The 20,607-nt window shown below is 43.0% G+C and overlaps 1 protein-coding gene across 3 annotated transcripts in view; it reads left to right on the top strand.

The window, feature by feature from the left end:
* Arhgap18 (Rho GTPase activating protein 18) overlaps nucleotides 1-20,607 on the top strand; it is a 233,880-nt gene that overhangs the window by 74,236 nt on the left and 139,037 nt on the right. Inside the window, exon 1 of one of the 3 annotated variants that reach the window (XM_039108944.2) lies at nucleotides 11,244-11,481. The exons of 1 other annotated variant lie outside the window; for it this stretch is intronic. In XM_039108944.2, coding sequence (XP_038964872.1) covers nucleotides 11,369-11,481 — 113 coding nt within the window. In that variant the 5' untranslated portion in view covers nucleotides 11,244-11,368. Of the gene's footprint in view, nucleotides 1-11,243; nucleotides 11,482-20,607 lie in introns of those variants that run through there. One more of the 3 variants, NM_001170575.1, reaches the window with a different exon arrangement.

Below are 20,607 nucleotides of genomic sequence, written 5' to 3'. Positions count from 1 at the left end.
TGTTAGAAGTCTAGGTTAGGTTTCTGAGAGCTCTAGTCTCTGCCCCGACTATCAAGGCTTGGCTGCGTAATGCACGGGCTCACCATAAAGTCTGTCAGCCTGGACAGACAGCAGGCAGGCAGCACCAGAGGGAGATTAGCCTGAAGGGCTTCTCAGTGCCTAAACGTCACAGGTGCCCGGTAAGTTCCCATCTCTTTAGCCTCAGCTCATGGAACAGTAAACAGAAGAGTCTGAAGTTGAACAGAGCAAGTAAACTTCCTCAATAGACTTTAAGCATCCTCGACAATAGGCAAATGCGACATTCAATAACGCAGACACAGAACATACTCCCTGTACCTCTGTCTGTCGTCTGTCTGTCTCTGTCCCCACCCACCTCTTCTCTCTGGTCATATAACTCTTATTCCCTTGGGCCCTTGGGCAAACTCCTTTCCTGGGGAGGAATGTCTAGAGCTCTGAAACCTTAATGCTGAAAGTTTCCCTTCACCTATCACCCAAGAGTCCATAAGCACTTGTTCTCCGAGGCCTTCCCTCTGCCAGGTCACATCCGAGTTGTTCCTCTTGCAGTGTGCTAGATGTCCGCATTCGCCCCAGCTCTGAACTGGGGTAATTGTTTTCATTCTTCCAGGTCTTGCAGATTCTTTTGCCACCGAGTCCCTTTGTATCATCCCTGCCATGGGTGGCCCAGGTTGGGAAGAGGAGATGGGGTCCAGACAAGTCTGTCACCACTGAAACTATGTCCCCAGGACCCATGTTCACTGCAGGACCTTGTGGCCAATCTCTGTCCTCTGCTTCTATCCATGTGACTCATAGCCAGGTAGTGTCCCTTCTTGGCATAGATATGGTTATGTGTCCACCCTGACCATTCTTCCTGCATTATTTCCCACTGCTTCCAGAAAATAAATATTTTAAGGCACCAGAAGTCCCTATCGACCTACTAGGTATTTATTTACTTTTGTATTAGTTCCCCCCCCTCCCCCACCCTGCCCCGGCTTCATAGCACACTCTTCCCAGAACACCTTAGAAACCGACACATGGTCACCATGCATGTTTATGGGGTATACTATGATAGTTTATTCATATGTGCAATGTGCAATGATCCAGTTAGTGGCATTAGCATGTCTGCCCCTTAGCGTGTCATTTTTTTAGGTTGAGAAACTTTAAACTCCCTTCTAGTTCTTCGCATTCTGAAGCCATTTGCCTTTTAAAATTGCATTCCCTCTCTTCGTATTGAAATATACTTTTTTTTGGTAAGATTGATCCAGTGTTCAATAGTATGAATAGCCAGTTACACCTTTGCCCACCCCTCCCTCAAAATAAATGCCAGAGGGCTGCGTGGTACCTGACTCACGAAGCTTCTCTGAGGTATTTGTTAGAGCCAGCTAGAGTCTATGTAGCATGAGTCAAATGTGGCTTTAATAGAGACATGGACTGACAGGAGGTTTTGTTTTTTGGGTTTTTGTTTTTTGTTCTATTTATTTATTTGTTTGTTTGTTTGTTTGTTTGTTTGTTTGTTTTTGTTTGATGAAGGATTGCTCATTTCCTCAAAGTTCCCCACAGGTAGCCATTGTTGGTGGGCAGGTCTTGCCGTTGGAGAGTGAGCAACTCTCAGAGAGCTTCATTCCATGCCTCTCCTTCATTTGAAAGGGTACAATTTTTGCTCTGGCCTGAAATCTTTGAAAAAAGCCTTTTAAAGAAAATGTTTGATGGCAACTCCACTGACTTTGCTTTTTGATAGTCCTGGAACGGATATGCACTCCTAATCTGCTGTGTAGAATAGGGTGAAGGCAGGCTCCCTCAACAGAAATCAAACTGCCCTGTTTTGGCCTGCTTCTGCGTGTGTGTGTGTGTGAATGTGTATATGTGTGTATGTGTGTATACGTGTGTATGTGTGCGAGTGTATGTGTATGTTTATGTGTGTGTATATATGTGTGTATATGTGTGTGTTTGCGAGTGTATGTGTGTGTATGTGTGTACATGTGTGTGTTTTTGAGTGTATGTGTATGTGTGTGTGTATGTGTTTATGTGGGTGTGTATGTGTGTGTGAGTATGTGTGTATGTGCGTGTGTGTATATGTGTGTATGTGTGTGTATGCGTGTGCGTGTGTGTGTATGTGTGTGTATGTGTGTGTGCGTGTTTCCTGGGTGTTGTATTTATCTCGCTCACTACAGCTTTGATTTGTTAATCCTTGCAAGGTTAAGAGAAATATTGCTCTTGAGCTAGGCAGACTTAGAGTAGGGAAAGTTCTCGAATATGTCTCATCTTCCTGACCAAAGGTGTGATGCTACTCTGTTGATTCGAGCCCTTGATAACTTAGAGAGAGATACATTTCTCAGAACATCACAGTGTGAAGTTTAAAGTCAAAGGCTTTGGAAGGTTGTATTCACCTTCTGGAAAACATTTTTAAAACACTTCTGTTTAAGCAGAAGAGGCAGCATGGCTGTAACACGTGCATGTGACTCCTAGAAAACACCAAGGTTTCCTGCTTTCCTGTTCCCATAACAGTTGTAATGGAAGCTGAGTTTTACGAATGTCCACTATGTTCTAGACTATTTTAGGAATGTATGAAAGGTGTTGCCACATGCTTGGAAGGTGATGATCACATGGAATTTTAGTAGCTTTACCACTGCTCACTTCTCTCCTGTAGGAATGGGATGTATTGTATTTAATATTATTGTAAAAGTTTTTATTGGGAAAGAAATACACACACACACACACACACACACACACACACACACACACACACACACACGAATGACACTTTTTAAAAGAAACTACAGAGATGAAATACTGGGGAAACAGGCTGATGGGAAATAGATTTACTTTTTAATAGAATTCACCTTTTTTTTTTGGCTATTTGAATTATAGACAATCTTAGAGTTTATATAGATTTCCCTTTTCCCCTAGGAGTTAGGGTGTAGTTCAGGAGCTTCAAAAGCAAAGTTATTTAAACGTGTTAGCAAGATGGCTTAGGAAATAAGGGAACTTGCTATGAAGCCCAGTGACCTGTTGGATCCCTGGAACCTATCTGGCAGGAGACATCTACTGACTATACACACATCCTGTGATGTGTGCCTTTCCCCTCAACACACATATAATAAATAAATAATTGCTTGAAAATTGATTCATTAAGGCTGCCATAAATTCTTACAGTAGATTCTTTCGATTATGTTGTGGCAGTTCCTGAACTTGAATATGCTTCTAGAAAATGTATTGGTTCTAGGAGGTAGAGATTTCCTGGTCTCTCAGCCTTGGCTTCATAACCATTTGACCTGCTTCTCCTCCCCCCACCTCAGTAGCTGCTTCTATAAAGAGCAGCATAGACTGACTATAGAGAACTCTTCAAAAGCCTCAGCTCTATACTTTTGCGCCTTTGCATTTTCATAAGGCTTAGGTTCTCTCGATTATAGCTTTGTTCTTAGAGTCTTTCTAAAAAGGAGATGACGGCAAATTATTAAACCAAATGATAGAAAATACCTTCCTAGGTATTTTCCAGAAGATATTTCAGGAACACAAGCTGACTGCGTACAAGGACATTTAAGGAGCTGTGTCTCCCCTACACTGAAAACAGGACACTGGGGGGAAGTTCTTTGTAGTACCGAGTCTAAATAGTGCTTCTGGAAGGACTGTGGGAATATGTGGAAATTTAGCAGTCACACTTCAAAACCAGGGCAATGGGCTATGTGTGTCCAACCAGGTCTCAGGCCAACTAACGGCCCTAAGATAGCTAGGAATGAAGCCCAACACAAACTTGTAAGGTGACTGAGTGTGTGTATGTGTGTGCATGTGTGATTTTGTTTAATTAATTAATTAATTAATTTATTTATTTATTTTGGTAAGTAGACTGGAAAGTTCTTAAGCACAAACTTTGTAGAAGACAACTTTTGTTTCCATGTGGAAGGTTGAACTCTTAAGCGAACTGTATTCTGAATTTTGTATGCAGTTTTCCTGAAAATTCTTTTCCCAGAGAAAGAATATATATCCAATAAAACAAAGACACAAATTCAATAAAAAACTAATTATACCAAAATTTTGCAGAAATAGAAGGTTTTTTTTTTTTCTGTGATTCTAGGCTGCTATTGATGGATGAGTCAACTTTAATAGGTTCGTGGGAAATGAAAGTCGTGCCACAATATCAAATTTTCTCAAGCACTTAAATGTATGTAACATATTTAAAAAGCAATGAACAGTTATTTCCAAGGAAATATTCATTCTCTCTCTCCCTCTCCCTCCCTCTCTCCCTCCCTCTCTCTCTCTCTCTCTCTCTCTCTCTCTCTCTCTCTCTCTCACACACACACACACACACACACACAAAACACTCACTAAAGCTTGACTTTAATTTCTGAACCATTTTTACTTTCACTTCAGTGGCAGTAAGTTCTGCAAACCCTGGTTTTCTGAGTTTTGTGCAAGCAGAGGAAGTTCTTTGCTGGACCCAGATAGGCCTATGTGAAGGCAGGCCTATCTAGAGTCCTTCAAGGACCAGGGTGGAAGTCATATTGGGAAGCCAAGAATAAATTTCTCCTGAGCAGAATAAGCCTGGATAAGCGTTCTCAGATATTTGCTTGCAGAGACATGGAGAGGATGTTGTCACATACATCAGCACAAAATTCTATTCTTCAAATCATGGGCTTCACAACAAATTCATTTAGTGCTTCAGGAGCCATCCGTGGTTGGTCAGTAGGGCTGCTGACTTTGTAAAACAACGCTGTACATTCTGTATTTTTTGTTTTTTTTTTTAAAGATTGTGTTTTAATTTGTGTGTGTGTGTGTGTGTGTGTGTGTGTGTGTGTGTTTCTATACGAGTATATGCATTTGAGTGTAGGTGTCCCAGAGGCCAGAGTTATAGGCAGGCAGTTGTGACCTGCCTGATGAGGGTACTGGGATTTGAATTCCGGTGTTCTTATTCTCTTACCCATTGAACCATCTCTCCAGGACACCGTTTTACCATGTGAGGTCCCTGACTCTACCTTTTGAATCCTCTTGCCACTTCTCTCCCTTTTCTGATATTGGAGCCTTCTGGAAGTTTCTCTCAGCAATCTTGATCTGCCTCCTTGTCTTTGTGTAGAATGAAACCTTGATCCTAGAGTGGTTTCTTTCTGTGAGGTAGAAGCAACCATGGAACCTTTGCCATTCATTTTTTTGCTAAGACTTTTGTATTTGAAAATATTTGAAGATACACAACCCTAGATATTCCAAATTGTGTCTCTATGCACAGACAGAATTCAACCTTTCTATTATGTATAGGCTTAGAACATTCCTCATTTAGACCTTAGTTGCATTTAGAATACAGCTCTCTCAAGAGTGAGTAGAGAAGGAAAAGTCAGTCATGCAATGCACTTGACTTTGTCAGAGTGTGTTTACTTTCAACATGACGAGTGGATTCACCATGAAGCCCTATGACCTTGCATCAGCCACAGTTCTGCTCTTCCAAGCCCTCTCCAAGGCCCAATGCTTAAAAACCTCATATGTCTCTGGGGTTACAAACCTATTCTATCATTACTGGACATTTTTTATCAGAAAGAATAAAAGATTGTTTATCATGGCCAGTGTACTTTTGTCTCATTTATTTGGGCAAAATACTGTTAGAAAGGATTGTCTCTTAGAATACCATACAGTCCTAGTGTGTTGACATAAGAACTGTTTCAAAGTACCAGAAAATACGTGTGTGTGCTGGCCAGAATGTAAGTCTCCAAAGCACTGCATTGACTCTGTTTGCTTGAACACGATGGCTAGTTTAGCTCTAAACTCCTGTCCTTGCTATTTATCTACTGGGCTCTTTCCATAAGCACAGCAGTGTCAGTACCAAGATAGCTTTAGCTTTAACAAGATCTAAGTGCAGACTCAACAATATCACACACACACACACACACACACACACACACACACACACACACAACCATATGCACAAACACACACAGATGGGCTCATGTGCCCTGCTTATGCTACCTACAAGCTAGGAGGTGCCACCCTCCTCCAGTCTAGAGTGGGCATAATTCCAATATATCTTTTAGGGTTCTTGTATGAGCAAATGAGAAACCCTACCTTTCAGGCCTAAGAAAGAATAAGGACACAAATATTAGCAAATATTATTTATTAGCAACAAACTCCATAGCTGTTAAAAAAAAAAAAAAGCCTTTTTCACTCTTCAGTGTTTGGAAGAAGCCCTAAATTAGCCTCCAGCCGTAACAGTTGCATATTATTCTGGCTGTGACGCATACATATTTTCCCCTGGAGGGACAGTTAAAATAACTTTGATAATGAGGTAGAAATGTTTGCAGCTGTCCAGATAAAGGCAAAGGCTCATCCCTCTTTGACCCAGATAGGATTAGTAACAAGTGCCATTTCCACGGAGGTCCATTTCCATTTCTATAGATAGCGTGTGTTTACTGCAGCCCCTCTGCACAGAACGGAAGCTTTCCAGACTTACTCATGAAAGAGGTTGCAGCATTCTCTTCTCACTAGTCAGTTCTATTCCAAATCTCAGTTGTATCACTTGGGTAAGAAAGAAAGTTTGTGGGTTGGAGAGATGGCTCAGAGGTTAAGAGCACTGACTGCTCTTCTAGAGGTCCTGAGTTCAAACCCCAGCAACCACGTGGTGGCTCACAACCATCTGTAATGGGATCTGATGCCCTCTTCTGGTGTGTCTGAAGACAGCTACAGTGTACCTATATATAATAAGTAAATAAATCTTTAAAAAAAAAAAAAGAAAAAGAAGTTCGTAATGGATGAGTCTATTCAAGTTCTTGTTCTATCACACAACTATAAACTGGGTTGCCATTTGGAAGATCATTTTTCCACATGGCTTTGTGTCTGTCTCAGTTTTACATTGCCTTATAGATGTGGCTAATTCTCCCTCACTTATTGATGTTGACTGATGGGAAGGGGAATTATTAATAAATGTGTTGATCCCGCTACAACTTTGCTTTCTCCCCAGGTCAATCTCGTGTTACTAAAGAGCAGCATATGTCAAAATATGAGTAGCGAGTAAACTCTTCCGTACTAAGAGCACTGAACCTAGGAAGTTTTCAAATGGTTTTCGAACATGGTTGTCAAATTGTCAAACACTGCAGTGCTACTGCCAGCCTATTTTTAACAATTTTGAGTGCATAAATTACAGCTCTCTCTCCCCTTCCTGTGACATCCAGTACACCACATTTGAGGAGGGTGAATTCAATGCATGTTTAAACTGTCTTGATGTTTTAAATTATTTTCTAAGCTGACTCATAACAGGAAGTATTTGACACGAGCTCAATAGCTTGGAATATTAACATTTTCAAGGACATGGGATGTCTGAAATGGGTGAGGGGACATTAGATTTTTTGTTGTATTTTAATTTTTTGTAAAAGAAGATTTATGAAAGAATGCTGGTTCGAAAAATGTATTGTCGTGGGATTGAGGCTATGAAATAAGAATGCCCTTTCATTGGTTCATGGCGGGTAGGTTTCCTTTCATGATGACATAGTAAAAAGTCCGAAACTATTTTTAACCCACTTGAGCTTAACTTAGAAGCTGCGTATACCAGTCTTCTGCCTGTGGCAGGCATATCTCGAGACCAGTGACAACAGAACCCACAGAGAAAGAATAAGGAGGAGGCTGAAGAATTTCCATGTAATGATTGTGCTTCAAAATTTGTATAGAATGAATGTTGTGGGATTCAACTTGTATCACAGTTAATCTTGTGCCTGAGCTCAAATGTTATTTGAACGTGTGAAACAGCTGTATTTTAACCTGCACATCATGATTCACTCATTAAGTAAGCGAAGATACCATAATTAGGTAGAGATGCAACTTAATTATTGTTTTGGTTTCTAGTGGACAACATCTGTCATTATCAATTGACTTATGAGTGTTGGTTGCGTCCCCTGCATACCCAGAGACTGAAGATTTAGTACAGGAAGGAGAGTGAATAGAAGAGAAATGAAGCAGTTATGAAAGGAGGCCAGGGAGGGGGAAGACACAAGAACTACAGGAAATTCCAAAACACAAGGCACTAAAGAGCAGTTACCTTTAAGCAAGACGGCAAGAGGGTCGGAGGGACCCTCCACCGTTTTCTCATACAAGGTTGTTCAAAAGCACAAGCCCTAATGTAGTTTCCCTCTGGCTGTCTTTTCCTGTAATGTTTGTGAGTTTGTTTGTTTGTTTTTCATTGTATCTGAACCGGAACACACTTCAGTGGTGCTGGTGTGTGCATTCGAGCCGCTTGTCTACCAATTTGGAACCTTCGGAGTCACTTAATTCTTCCTCCATTTAACATTTTCTTAGAGCAGTGGGATGTGAAGAAATGAGAGGTCAGAGGCTGAGGGGAGAAGACAAAGGAAGAGAGTGCGACTGAGGGGAGAGGGATGGGTAGGGGAGGCAGAAAGTAAGAAAAGCAGTGGATCCTGGGGACTAGAGAGTCGCTGGAGGTTTGTTGAGTAGTGACATCATAGAAGTAGCACCGAGGTAGAGTCAGTTACTGTGTGAGGAAGAGTTCAGAGAAAGAGTCAGGAGCGGGTAAAGAGCTGGACACGGTGGTGGTGCACACCTTCAATCCCGGCACTCAGGAGGAAGAGGCGGGCAGGTCTCTGAGTCTGAAGCCAACAGGGTCTACAGAAGGAATCCCAGGACAGCCAGGAATAGAAACCAAAACCCTGTCTTGGAAAATAAAGAGAAGAGCTAACACCTGACTGAAGGCCCAGCTTGAGGAAGTGAGGACGCAGAGGAAAGGACAGCAGAGAGCCCTTAGACGGAGAGAGCTTATAAGTACTGAGCAGCCATTGTGGAGAGAGAGGAATGTATAGAACAGGGTCATTTAAAGGGAGCATTACGAGTTCAATGTGACATGACAGAAAAGGCAGTTTTGAAAACCGTATATTCTTTGGAAGGGCCAGCATGATAGCTCAGCAGTCATGAGCGCAGAGGGCTCTTCCAGAGGACCCCAGTTTGACTCCCAGCACTAACACGCTGGCAGCTGTCTGTGAGTGACTCCTGTACCAGGAGTATTATGTCTCTTCTGACCTCCACAGGCACTGGGACACGCATGGCGAGCAGACATGCATGGGAGCAAAACATGCATACGCATAAAATAAATATTAAAATGCATAAGGTAATGTAGACAGGCTGGCTATTTTAGGTCGATCTCATGCATGCTGTAGCCATCTGAGAGCAGTTCACAGAAAGCCTCCAGCTTTGGTATGTATGCAGGCGACCCTGCAGGGCATGACTGAAGGGAGACCTGCCCATTGTGGGTGGTAAACTGTGACCCTGGGTTCTATAAGACATCAGGTGGAACAAGCCAGTAAGTAGTACCCCTCCAAGTCCGTATTAGCTCCTGTCTTGAGGTTCCTGCCCAGTCTAAGTTCCCTCCTCGGCTTCCCTGATTCGGATATGTAATCCAAATAAACCCTTTCCTCCCCTCATTGCTTTTTTTTTTAATGTTTCACAAGTAACACAGTGGATATATTTTGTTGTTGTTGCCTTTTTTTGTTTGTTTGTTTGTTTTGAGACAGGGTTTCTCCATGTGGCCCAGGCTGGCCTTGAACTCAGATCCAACCTACCTCCGCCTCCCAGTGCTGGGATTAAAGGTGTGTATCACTGTACTCAGCTTTTAAATAAGAATAATGTTAATATCTCTCCAGTTTTAAATAATGAAAAATACAAACCAGATGTATATGGAACGGCAAAGTCAAAAGCATCAGAAGAATTTTAGCTAGGTTAATCAAGAGTGACCACAAAGGTGACCAGGAACTTTAGTTTGTGACTGGGGATTCAGGTCTTTGGATAGCTTCCTTGCCTCGTGGATAGCTTCTCACCCACACTCACATAGACTGGTAGTTGTGGTGGCCGCAGGCAGGCCTACCTGGCCAGAGATTCCCCAAATTTAATGTTCTCAAATGGATAGCAAGTACAAGGCTAAAATCAGGGCTGGAAAGATGTCTCAGTAGTTAAAAGCACATACTGTTCTTCCAGATGACTGAATTTGGTTCCCAGCACCTTATTGGACAGCTTACAACTTCCTTATAACTCCATCTCTGAGGAATCTGATACTTTACCTAGCCTTTGGGGCACCAGAACACTTGTGGCAGACAGACTTTACAAACACGCACACAAATAATCACCCCAAACACCACCACCACCACCACCACCACCACCACCACCACCACCACCATCATCATCAAGGTGTGGTGCCAAGAACAACACTTGGGAGCAGAAATAGGAGAATCTATGGTTTGAGGCCAGCCTGGTTTACAAAGCAAGTTCCAGGTCAGCCAGGGCTACACCGTGAGACCTCATCTAATTTTATATTATATATAATTATATGTAATATATGAAACATATAAAACATAATTATATATGTATTCCTTATATATACCAAGCAGAATGTTTCAATTGAGATTGTTATATATATCAAAGAGCAGGAATTTTTGTTTTTAATTTTTTAGAAGCTAAAAAGAACCCAGGAAATGATTTTTAAAAACTGACTTTTGAAACTGACTAAACAAACTGCTTTTTCAATTGACTAAACAAGGCGGAATCTAGGTGGACATCCCCTGACACGAACTTATTTTGGTCAAGATGTTTCACCTGTGGCTATTCTCTTTCTAATAATATTGTGTGTGTGCATGCGTGTGCACATGTGTGTGTGTGTGTGTGTCTGTGTGTGTCACAAGCTGGAGTGCTCCTGGGCACTCCACCCCAACGCCCCCACAGCCAATGGAAAGTAATAGGCTCTCAGCAAATGTTGGAACTTCTTTTATTCCCACCATTGCCTTTTAACAGACAAGTCACTAGGTAGACATTTTGAAATTTATTTTTCCTAAATAGTGTTTGATAAAACAACAGGTATGTTTAACATTGCAGGGCGTGCAATAACAATATTTTTATTGCGGAAAGCAGAGCCTTTCTGGTGGGCCGAATGGCACTGTGACCTTTGATGGGCTCCTTGGTTTGTCTATGGTGAATGTTGAGTTCCTGAAGGGGTTAAGGAATGCGTTACTTGAGTGAAGCAGCAGAAATTATCAGATGGTAACACAAATGGGGAAGGGGGAAAGGTTCTGTCCTGATCCACGCTTTACTTGCTCTCTAGGCCTGTACTTGCATTGTTGAGCCTGGGGGCAGGGACTGTGCCATACACCCAGGCCCCCCATAACTGCTGTTGCGGCTGCAGCCGGGGACTGCCGGGTTTAAACAAAGCTGTGAGTCACACACAGCCTGTAACTGCAGGGCCAGGAAGCCCAGCTGGAGAGGCCACGCCCCTCTCTCTCCCTGTGAATCGCTGGCCGGGACAGGGGAGGGGCTGGCCCTTGCTAATGAACAAGTTGGCCAGGCGAGACAGGAACTTCATTCCCCTCTGTGTCAGGATTCCAGAAATTATGCCCCTTCTCTCACCATGAACTGGCTCTCGAGTTCCTCGGGAGTTGTGCTAACTGCTTACCACCCCAGCGGCAAGGACCAGGTCGCTGGGGACAGCCATGCAAAGGGAGGCGACGAAGCCACCTCCAGGTAAGGAAAGAAACAACAACAACAAAAAAAACCCCAACCTGCCCCGGGAACAAAGTGACGGGGAAGTTGTCAGGAGGGAAGAGAATCACCTCCGTACTTGAAGCCTGACCTAATGCTGCAGCATAGGCGATTGCCTTGTTCTTTCCATCTCATTCACCCGAGTGCAAGAGAGCCCTTCTGGTCACCAGTTGGGGGTCAGGGGTGGTGGTGGGGGGGTGGGATGTGGCTCTGTGGCTCTCCGACCTGTAGCTTAGCAGGTGCATGTGCAAATCCTGGCCGATCAAATGGCTGGGTCGGAAACACTCTCTGTGAGATGGAATTCTTGAATGGGCTCAGAACTCCGCGGGAACTGTCAGCCGGGAAAGTCTGCCAAAAAGCCGGGAGGCTGGTCATTCTGCTTGCTGTTTTCAGAGTGGCACCCTCCGCCCCTCGCTGAAAGCAGACCGCTTGGGCAAAATGCCCAAGACAGTGGCCTGTGACTGCTGTTCACATTCTTCAGTGTATGTAGATTACTCCCCCAGCCCAACGCACCCCTCCCTGCGCTCTTGGGATTTCAAAAGGGAGTTTTTGTCAGCAGGCAGTAAGTGTTCTGCTGGTAGAGGGAGCGTGGTTAATGTTAAATCACTTTATAGGCAGACAGGGCAAACGTTCTATAGACCATTGAGTCGCAGAGTCCTCTTTGCCTCTCTGTGTACTTTGTTCTGTTTTTCAAGGTTGGTTTTTTTCCCCTGCCTCTTCCTTTCTCTCCTTAATGACCTTCTCCCAAGCTGAAACTTGTAATCTCCAGTCTTAGATATAAATTGCAAATATTGGCCTGGAAGATTGCAAAAAAAAGAAAAAAAAGTTAGCAGTAAGTCCAATTCCATCTTGATATTAAAAGTAATAGTGAAAATTTCGTTGTTCCTGGGTGACTTAAGGCCTGTGCCTTATACTGAAAGAATGTCTTCTTTCATTGGCTTTCCAAATCCCTAGATGGGGGTGGGGTGGGGGGAGGATGGGAAAAATCTAAGGAAAGGCTGTAATATTCTGGGTTAGACCTTGGCTAAGAACTTTGCTTCTCACATGTTGCCCATTGTATTGAAGCCACTGGATGAATTCATTTCCAAAGTTCAAAGGGAGTGGCTGCTTTGGGGCTCCACGTGTAACCGTTTTGTTTTGTTTGCGATTTATCAAGTGTTTCCATGCATGCTTCTTCGGGACAGTGAAATATTCATTCTTTAGCAGCAAGCAGCCCCTAGCTTGGCTTCCTTATGACTGGGAAGTGGCTTCAGGCTGAGTGGACCTGAGAACAGGAGCTGAGTCTTAGCTCTCAGTTGTGAGAGCGAACAAAACCTCTGCGACTTTGGGTCCCAACCTTCATCCCATTGTTCAAACTCAAACTCCAGAAATTCTTCAGTCGTAGCAAAGTTTCTTAGCGGAAGCTTTTGCACGGAACCATAGCCACTCTTTTCCCATTGTCTGCAAGTTTGTAGCTTGTTATGGGAGGTTTAGACTTGAGGGGGTTGAACAAATAAACGTGTGGATTGTTTTGCTTTTAGATATTGCAGAAGTGGAACAAAGGTGGGCAGAGAAAACAGGGTGGGCAGTAGGCCATGCAATATGTGATTTGTGTCGGGACACAGCTCTACATGGACTGTAAAAGGCAGGTCTGCTCAGGGCAGTATTGGTTACCCACCCTGTTGTGGGATTCAGTTTTCATAAGGGATAGTTAGTGATGCTGGGGTGTGTGGTAAGAAGAGAGAAGACTGGTTTGAGGCAGGAGGGGGAGCGGCAGGGGAAACAGTCCTCATTAATTTTTAGCCTTTATCAGCTAAGCAGAATGTAGTTTAGGAGGTTCCTTGTTTAACCTGGAAGGGGTTAAGAGACCGGAGTTGGCATGGAGTAAGGCTTCCTGGAATGAGGGAGGGATTTGAGCAGTGGAAGAGATAGGATCAGTCATGACCTCTAAGGATGGTCATAACGGATGCTGGCTATGGGTGGGTTGGCTGGCCGGGAGTTTAAGCATTAGGAAGGTGCTCCAAGATTTCAGTGATAGCTGATGCCTATTTTGTAAGTAAAGCTGAAGTAAAACTCATATAAAAGAGGCTAAATTAGATCCCGCATGAAAAGTAGCTGGAGGTAGCTTAAAATTCTGACCTTGTTTATCAAAAATTTTCATTTATTCTAAATAATAATATGTGCTTTTTGAATCACATGGCTTAATAGATTAATTCATAAATATGAGTTAACATATCTACATATTATATAACATGCTTATAGACGTTATATTTTATATCTAACACAGCAAAATACAAAGGGTTCTAATTATGATTTCAGGTGTTTATAGAAAACGTTTTGATTTTTAGCTTTCTCTTGCCAAATCCTTTTTTATTGCTATTCTGGTCTTATGAACACTCAGGATGGTGAGAAATTGATATTTTGGTGAGCAGCCTGATATCATAGAACTCCTTGTGAATTACGTTATCTTAGTCTTACCCAGACCCTGACCTCAGATTGAAGAACTCGTCCTACTCCTGACTGGAGCCTCCAGTTGCAGAATTCTGTTTTTATCCTCTCAGTTGGAGAATCCTGTTTTTGTGTTTTCGTTTTTTGCAGTGTTTTTTCCTCAAGCTACCAGGACTTGAAAGAACATGTTAACATTAGTTTGCTGGCGGACTGTATGCAGAGGTTTCCAAAGGAAACCACTTTTTATGGACAGCTATATTTACAAGACTTTATTTACTTACTTGTGTTTTCAGGCAGGCATCTCAATATTTGCTTTAGGAAAAAACAATTTTTCAAAAAAACCCAAACAAACCTGTATTACTGTTCTCTTGACTCTAACATCATGTTAAGGGGGAAAATATCAATGATTGCTTTATATGTTCTTTCTTTTAATATTAATTTCTAGTGATATTTTCTGTCTTACTGAAAACTGTTACCTCTTTAAAAAATTTTTAATAGCTTAAAATGGTTGGAAATGAGACCGTTGGCGGTTTGCTTGAACATGGTTTTCATTATATAAGGGTTATCAGAACCCTGAAACCAAGGTTAGAAGTCCAGTATGGCTGGATTCTTGCTCTCGTAATCATTAGCAGTATGTACCACAGACCTTAGGTCTCTGCCTGTTAGTTTGACTTCACGGTAGTCTCCTTGCTGGAAGAAGTTGGATAATGGATTCATGCAAAGGGAGGAGGTGGAGTCCGCCTCCGGGCAGCTTCACTTAATACTTTAAGCCAGAGAGGAAATTCTTCAGTTTGCCTTGCTTGGGAATCTCATTTTGTCAAGGGTTAAGGTCAGGGCCTGGGGAGATGGCTCAGTGGTAAAGAGCACTGACTGCTCTTCCGGAGGTCCCGACTTCAATTCCCAGCAACCACATGGTGGCTCACAACCGTCTGTACTTGGATCTGATGCCCTCTTCTGGTGTGTCTGAAGATAGCAACAGTGTACTCACATACACAAAATAACTAAATCTTAAAAAAATAGAAACAGAAGATCACATGTTTAGTTAAGAATGATTTTGGAAACTAGGTGTGGTGGTACATATCTTTGGAATGAAAGGAGGATCCAGATTTAAGTCTAGCCTTGTCTATCTACAGAAAGGTCAAGGTCAATTTGGGTTATCTGCGGCTGCCTCTCAAACAAAGTATCTTCCAGCACAGCTTAATGAATAAATGAGTAATAAGTCAATAAGAAGATTTGTGGGAAATTGGGTGTGCTGATGTTATACCCGTAATTTCAGCACAGAGGAGAAAAGAGGAAGATGAGGATTTCAAAGTAATCTTCAGATATCTATCGAGTTTGAGTCTAATCCCTCAGCCCCTCCAATTCTCATTCACTCCCCACCCCCGGTAAAGGGATAAGACACTGGGAAATGAAGATTAGAATAAAATTTTAGTCTTTTGAAATCTGAAAGACCTTGGGAATGTCTTTTCTTCCACATTGGTTCTTGAGGACTGTTCAGTCAGTCCTCAGTTGGGCTGTGAAGCCCGGAACCTCGTGGAATGTGGGCGGGTCACCTGTTGGCAGCCAGCCTCCCTCCTGTCTTCTTCGTACTTCTCTCCTCTGCCTTAAGGACCTTTGCCCAGCAGCACTGGCAAGTGGAAAGTACTGTCACTTTCCTAGTCATAGCTCATCTCTAAGCACGTTCAAGTCTCACCCAATGCTTTGTTCTGTAAGCCTGTACGTTCTGTAAGTCACCCACTCCAAACACTGTCTCTGAGTTGTCACTGAGAATCAGGCAACTGTCCCTGTGCTGGTGTTTCATGGAGAATGTGACCGGGCTTGTTGCTTTTCTTCACTGTGATAGGCAAGAGAGCAAGCACCCACCTCGACTCTAGTTAGAGGCCTCAGCCCATGGGCTCGGGTTGATTTAGGCTTGAGTCAAGGCTAGGCAACATGGCAGCAGGAGTGTGCTGTTGAGAAGGCAGCCAACAAGCAGAGAGACTAAGGGTCTGGGTTGGTAGGGGTCAGGCTGTCAAAGTCACACCTCAAGTGGTTTATTTCTTCCCATCAGGCCTTACTTACAGAAGTACTTTATTATCCCCACCCCAGTAATGCCACCAGTTGGGATCAGGGGTTTAACACATGAGCTCACGGAAGACATTTCATATTTAAACGTATGGAAAAGTATGTGTCGGAAGAGGGAGAGGTGTCCTGGAGTTGAAAATAAGCCAGGAACTGCGGCTGGTCAGGATTAGCAGGTATATGTGAGCAAGGGTTATACAGGCAGAGAGGTTAGAATGCAAAAGAGCCAGGAGCCTAGAGGAAGCCCTGGAGCTCTGGTAAGAGAAGCAGCGAGCCCTGCATGGCCAGAGGGCTGGCAAGAAGGAAGCTACAGGACAAACGATGGCTCTGTGAGCTGTTGGGACTTTTTGATTAGAATTTTTAAAAAGACAGGAAGACATGGAGGGAGGAAGGTTTTGAGAGAGGAAAGACAAAGACTTCAATTTCAAAAGGTCATAGGGCTTGATTATATAAATTGGAGAAATAGCCACACTTGGAGGTGGAACTGACAGTGGCCTGGACTAAGTTCTTAGTCATTGCAGCAGTGGAGGGAGTGGGTCTCGAACTCTTGGAGAACAGAGTCTGCCGGATTTCCTGATGCGAACTCTTGGAGAACAGAGTCTGCCGGATTTCCTGATGCCTGATGTATGAGCAAACTCAGATAAAGGTTGCGTGAATTTTGAGCTACGTTCTTATAAAGGAGAGACTGGTTACTGATTTAGATGGGGAAACTTCCTGCAGTGTGTAAGGAGGTTGTGTTGAGGAGATCGAGAAGTCGGTCTTTTGAAATATAAGTCTTAAGAAAAAGGCATGATTTTCTTTCCTTGAGGAGGTCAGCATTTTTGTCTATTTCTCCTGGGACTGGGGATTAAACTCAGGGACCTGTGCTTGCCAGACAAGCGCTCTACTACTGAGCTATGTATCCAGCCCAGGGCCATCATTTTTATGTGACTCCCCATGGTTTTGAAAATCCTATGTTCCGTGCCATTAGTGATTCCTTCCAAATTTGCATATTTCCTGAAACTTATTATTGTGCAAAAAGGATATTTGTTGATAAGTTTTTTTTTAATTGCAGCTGGTTAAAAGATGTTTCCTGATCCCACATTTGTAGGATGTAGTGAGGAAATGCAATCTTTGTACCCATCAATGTGGTTAATTGTTTTCAATGACACAAAGACTTTTTTTTTTATTAACCACCAAATGCCTTTGGTCTGTAGTGCAGAATCTCCCTACCTCTTGAGTTGTTAAGATGCACATACTCTAGATTGGGCAGATCTTACCTGCATTTAGGCAGCAAAACATTGCCTCTTCATTGTCTACATCTTTACATGATGATTGTGGCGTATGCGTGTGCGCACATGTCTATGTGCTTGTGTGCATGCCTGCATGTGTATTGAGGGGGTAGAGGGAATCCTTTAATGTTATCTTTGTGGAACTTGTTATAGGTTTATGGTTTTAAGTTATAAGAACTAGTGATCTTATAACTGCACCCCCCTGCTCCAGCCTCCTGGAAAAACACCCCTCTTCTTCATATACAATGCTCCCTTCTCTTACTGTTCAGACTCTGGCCTCTCAGAGGGGCTTGCTCTCATTGGCAAGGTTATCATTGTTCTTTGATTTTCTTGCATTTATTTACCTGGTGTGTGGTATATATGTATGTATGTATGTATGTGTGTATGTATGAATGAATGTATGTATGTATGTATGTATGTATGTTTGTATGTGATAGACTGTATGTGCCCTGTCCTATGTAGAGGACAGAGGACAACTTGTGGGAATTTGTTCTCTTTTACTGAATGGACTCCTGTGATCCAACTCAGATGCTCAAGGTTGACGGCATGGTTCTTACTCACTGTGCTGTCTTACCAGCTCTTATTCCTCTTTTTATGTGTCAAGTTCTCTTACTGTTTGTTCTACTAAGTGCCGAAGCAAAACAGACTCAACGATTGCTTGTTTAGCGTGATACGTAGTTTTGGGAATCACCTGCATGACATCTGTATTTACGTCACTTTTAATAATCAGTGGAAGACCAGAACAAGCGATCTGTCTTAGTTCTCACTCACTTGTAGGCTGCAAATGTCCGTATCATATGTTAGAACAAACCCCTTGTGCACTCAAGGCCGAGGCTGCGCTGCTGGGAGCTCTTTTTCTAGGCTTCCTACTCTTGAGTGAGGGAGGTTTCCTTACATCTGCTGCCTTCTCTCTGCTTACTGATTTAGCTTTACTTAAGGTCCCAAAGAAGCGGTCTCTGCCATCTTTGGAGTGTTACTATGTATGCTCAGAGCTGTGGAAATCTAAGCTCACAGGTCTTGCCCTGCTTGTTTGCAAGGAGGAAGAAAAACTAAGATGGTGTGGTGACAAGCCCCACTTGAATTTCTACCTCAGACGTTTACTCTCCTGGCCCAAACCTTCCATTGCAAACAAATGCTTGGAGGTGTGCTGTTTTGTTTTGTTTGATGGATCCTGAGCCTTTTCTTCCAGTAAGAGGAGATGGAACAGTAGAAGCTCATTATTAGAGGAGAAAAGGAATGAGCCACAGTGTCTGGAGTGAGTTTGGGCAAGGGGAGCAGAACGCATGTCTAGTTCCTCGTGTGGACGCATTTGCTTCTGTTAATTACGTCTGTCACTTTGAGCTGGCCAGGTACTTATTTATAGATGTAAACAGGAACCACGGAGACCTGTCTGGCCACTCCCAACATCTGGAATCCTTTCAATACCAACTCCACTGAACTATCTGTGTGGAAAGAACGGCAAACCTCATGTCTTGCCATTGTATTTTAGAGCTGCTTTGGGGTAGCGAAGAATATATTTCTACAGGGGAAGTGGGGTTTATCATATACCAGCGATCTCGGTCACAGGGAAAGGATTCAATCTCTTTTTTTGTTCAGTGACTGGGCATGTGGTATCACTTGTGACAGGCTTGTTCTTTCTTCAAGACCATTCCCCATGACACCGATAGCGCTTCAGTGGTGTCTTTCTATCACCTTTTGTCTTAGAGCTAACTGAATGAACCATGTTTTTAATCAAACATTTAAATTGGGATTGTATTTACCCATCTCATCCAATTTTTATACATATATATGGTGAGAGAGAGAGAGAGAGAGAGAGACAGACAGACAGACAGACAGACAGACAGACAGAGGGACAGAGAACTGAGTGTACAGTGTGTGTGTACAGGGAGGTGTGAGTAGGGAAGCCGGGGAGGGGGGGCCATGTTATGGTGTCCTGCATTATCCTCTCTACCATATTCCTTTGGGACAGAGTCTCTCATTGAACCTAGACCTGAGTTTGTGGTCAGAAAACCCCACTAACCTTTCTGTCTTTATCAAGCCCAGGGCTGGAATTAAAGGCATGTGGGGAGAGAGAGTTAGAGTCATGTGAGTGGCTACGCCCAATTTTGTGCCTTGTGCTGGAATCCAAACTCAGCTCTTTGTGCTTATAGCGAGCTCTATTACCCATTTAGCCCAACTAATAAGTCATAGCGAGTTCCCAGGCAGTGGACTACTGGGTCATTCTGGGTCATTTTAGAGGGGAGAGCCTGAGGAGAGAACAGGTTCCCATAGGAAGGGTCTAGCATCTTTTCTAAGAGAACGCACTTGGAAAAGTACTGGAAAGCCCTTTTGAGAGATTAATGTGTTAATAGTTTCAGAAATGAATGTTTGCTTTCACCCTTTTACAGGATAACATTTTTTTTTATCTTAAAAAGCATTTTTGGAATAAGTTGGATTACCTGTTTTAAGAACTATAAAGAGTGCACAAAAAGTGTCTTAAGTGGGGGGGTGGTTCACAGTATCAAAAGTTAATCTGAGTAAGTGCTTTGAGCGGGCTTTGTTTCTTTTTACTTTTTGGAGCATGCAAACTCATAAATCATTAGTCATCTTTAATAAACTAGGAAGCTCTCTAGGGCAGCAAGGAAAGCTGTTTGTTCATGAGCCTCCAGGAAAAGCCTGAATGTGCATGGCCTGAGTCCTTGTGGGTATATCACTCTGGAGCTAAGTACTTAAGAAAAGAATTTATACTTCTTTTTTTTTTTTTTTTTTTTTTTGCCCTTAAAACATATGTATATATTTAATGAACGGCTGCTAAACTCAGAAACAGGAAGTAATGAATGCTTCCTGGAACGGATACCCATAGATATGCCCTTTTAACAAAAAAGTGTGAAAACATGCCCTGGAGAGATGGCCCACAGGATAAAGGCATTCACTGTCAGCCTAACTGCTGCCCAGCTGATGGCCTGAGTGGCGTTCCTGGGACCTGGGACCCGGGACCCTGCATTCCTGGGACCCTTCCCACATGATGGAAGGACAGAACTGACTCATGTCCGCCGACCTTCCAGTGTGGAATCTGTAAACACATTACCACTTCTCCCTGTGTGATTCATAGTGTATTTTCTTCAGCTGTCTGCTATACACTAGGCTGTAGATTTGGAAAGTGTCTTCCTAGTCCGTTCTCAGACGTTTTCCTGTACCCAAACTTTACGTGATTTGCAAACTCACGCTTTTAAAATGTCCACAAGAACAGGCTGCTTTGCTCTCAACTCAGAGGGAATAGGGCAAGCAGTTGGGAGGACGGAGTGAAGTCAGACAGCTGGAGGTCCGAGCCAGGAGAGCCACGTAAAAATGCAAAGGCTGTTTTCCATAG

Source organism: Rattus norvegicus, chromosome 1 (assembly GCF_036323735.1).
Source record: "Rattus norvegicus strain BN/NHsdMcwi chromosome 1, GRCr8, whole genome shotgun sequence".
Classification (NCBI taxonomy): domain Eukaryota; kingdom Metazoa; phylum Chordata; class Mammalia; order Rodentia; family Muridae; genus Rattus; species Rattus norvegicus.
The sequence above is the reverse complement of the archived record's forward strand: the minus strand, read 5'-3'. Positions and strand labels throughout refer to the sequence as shown.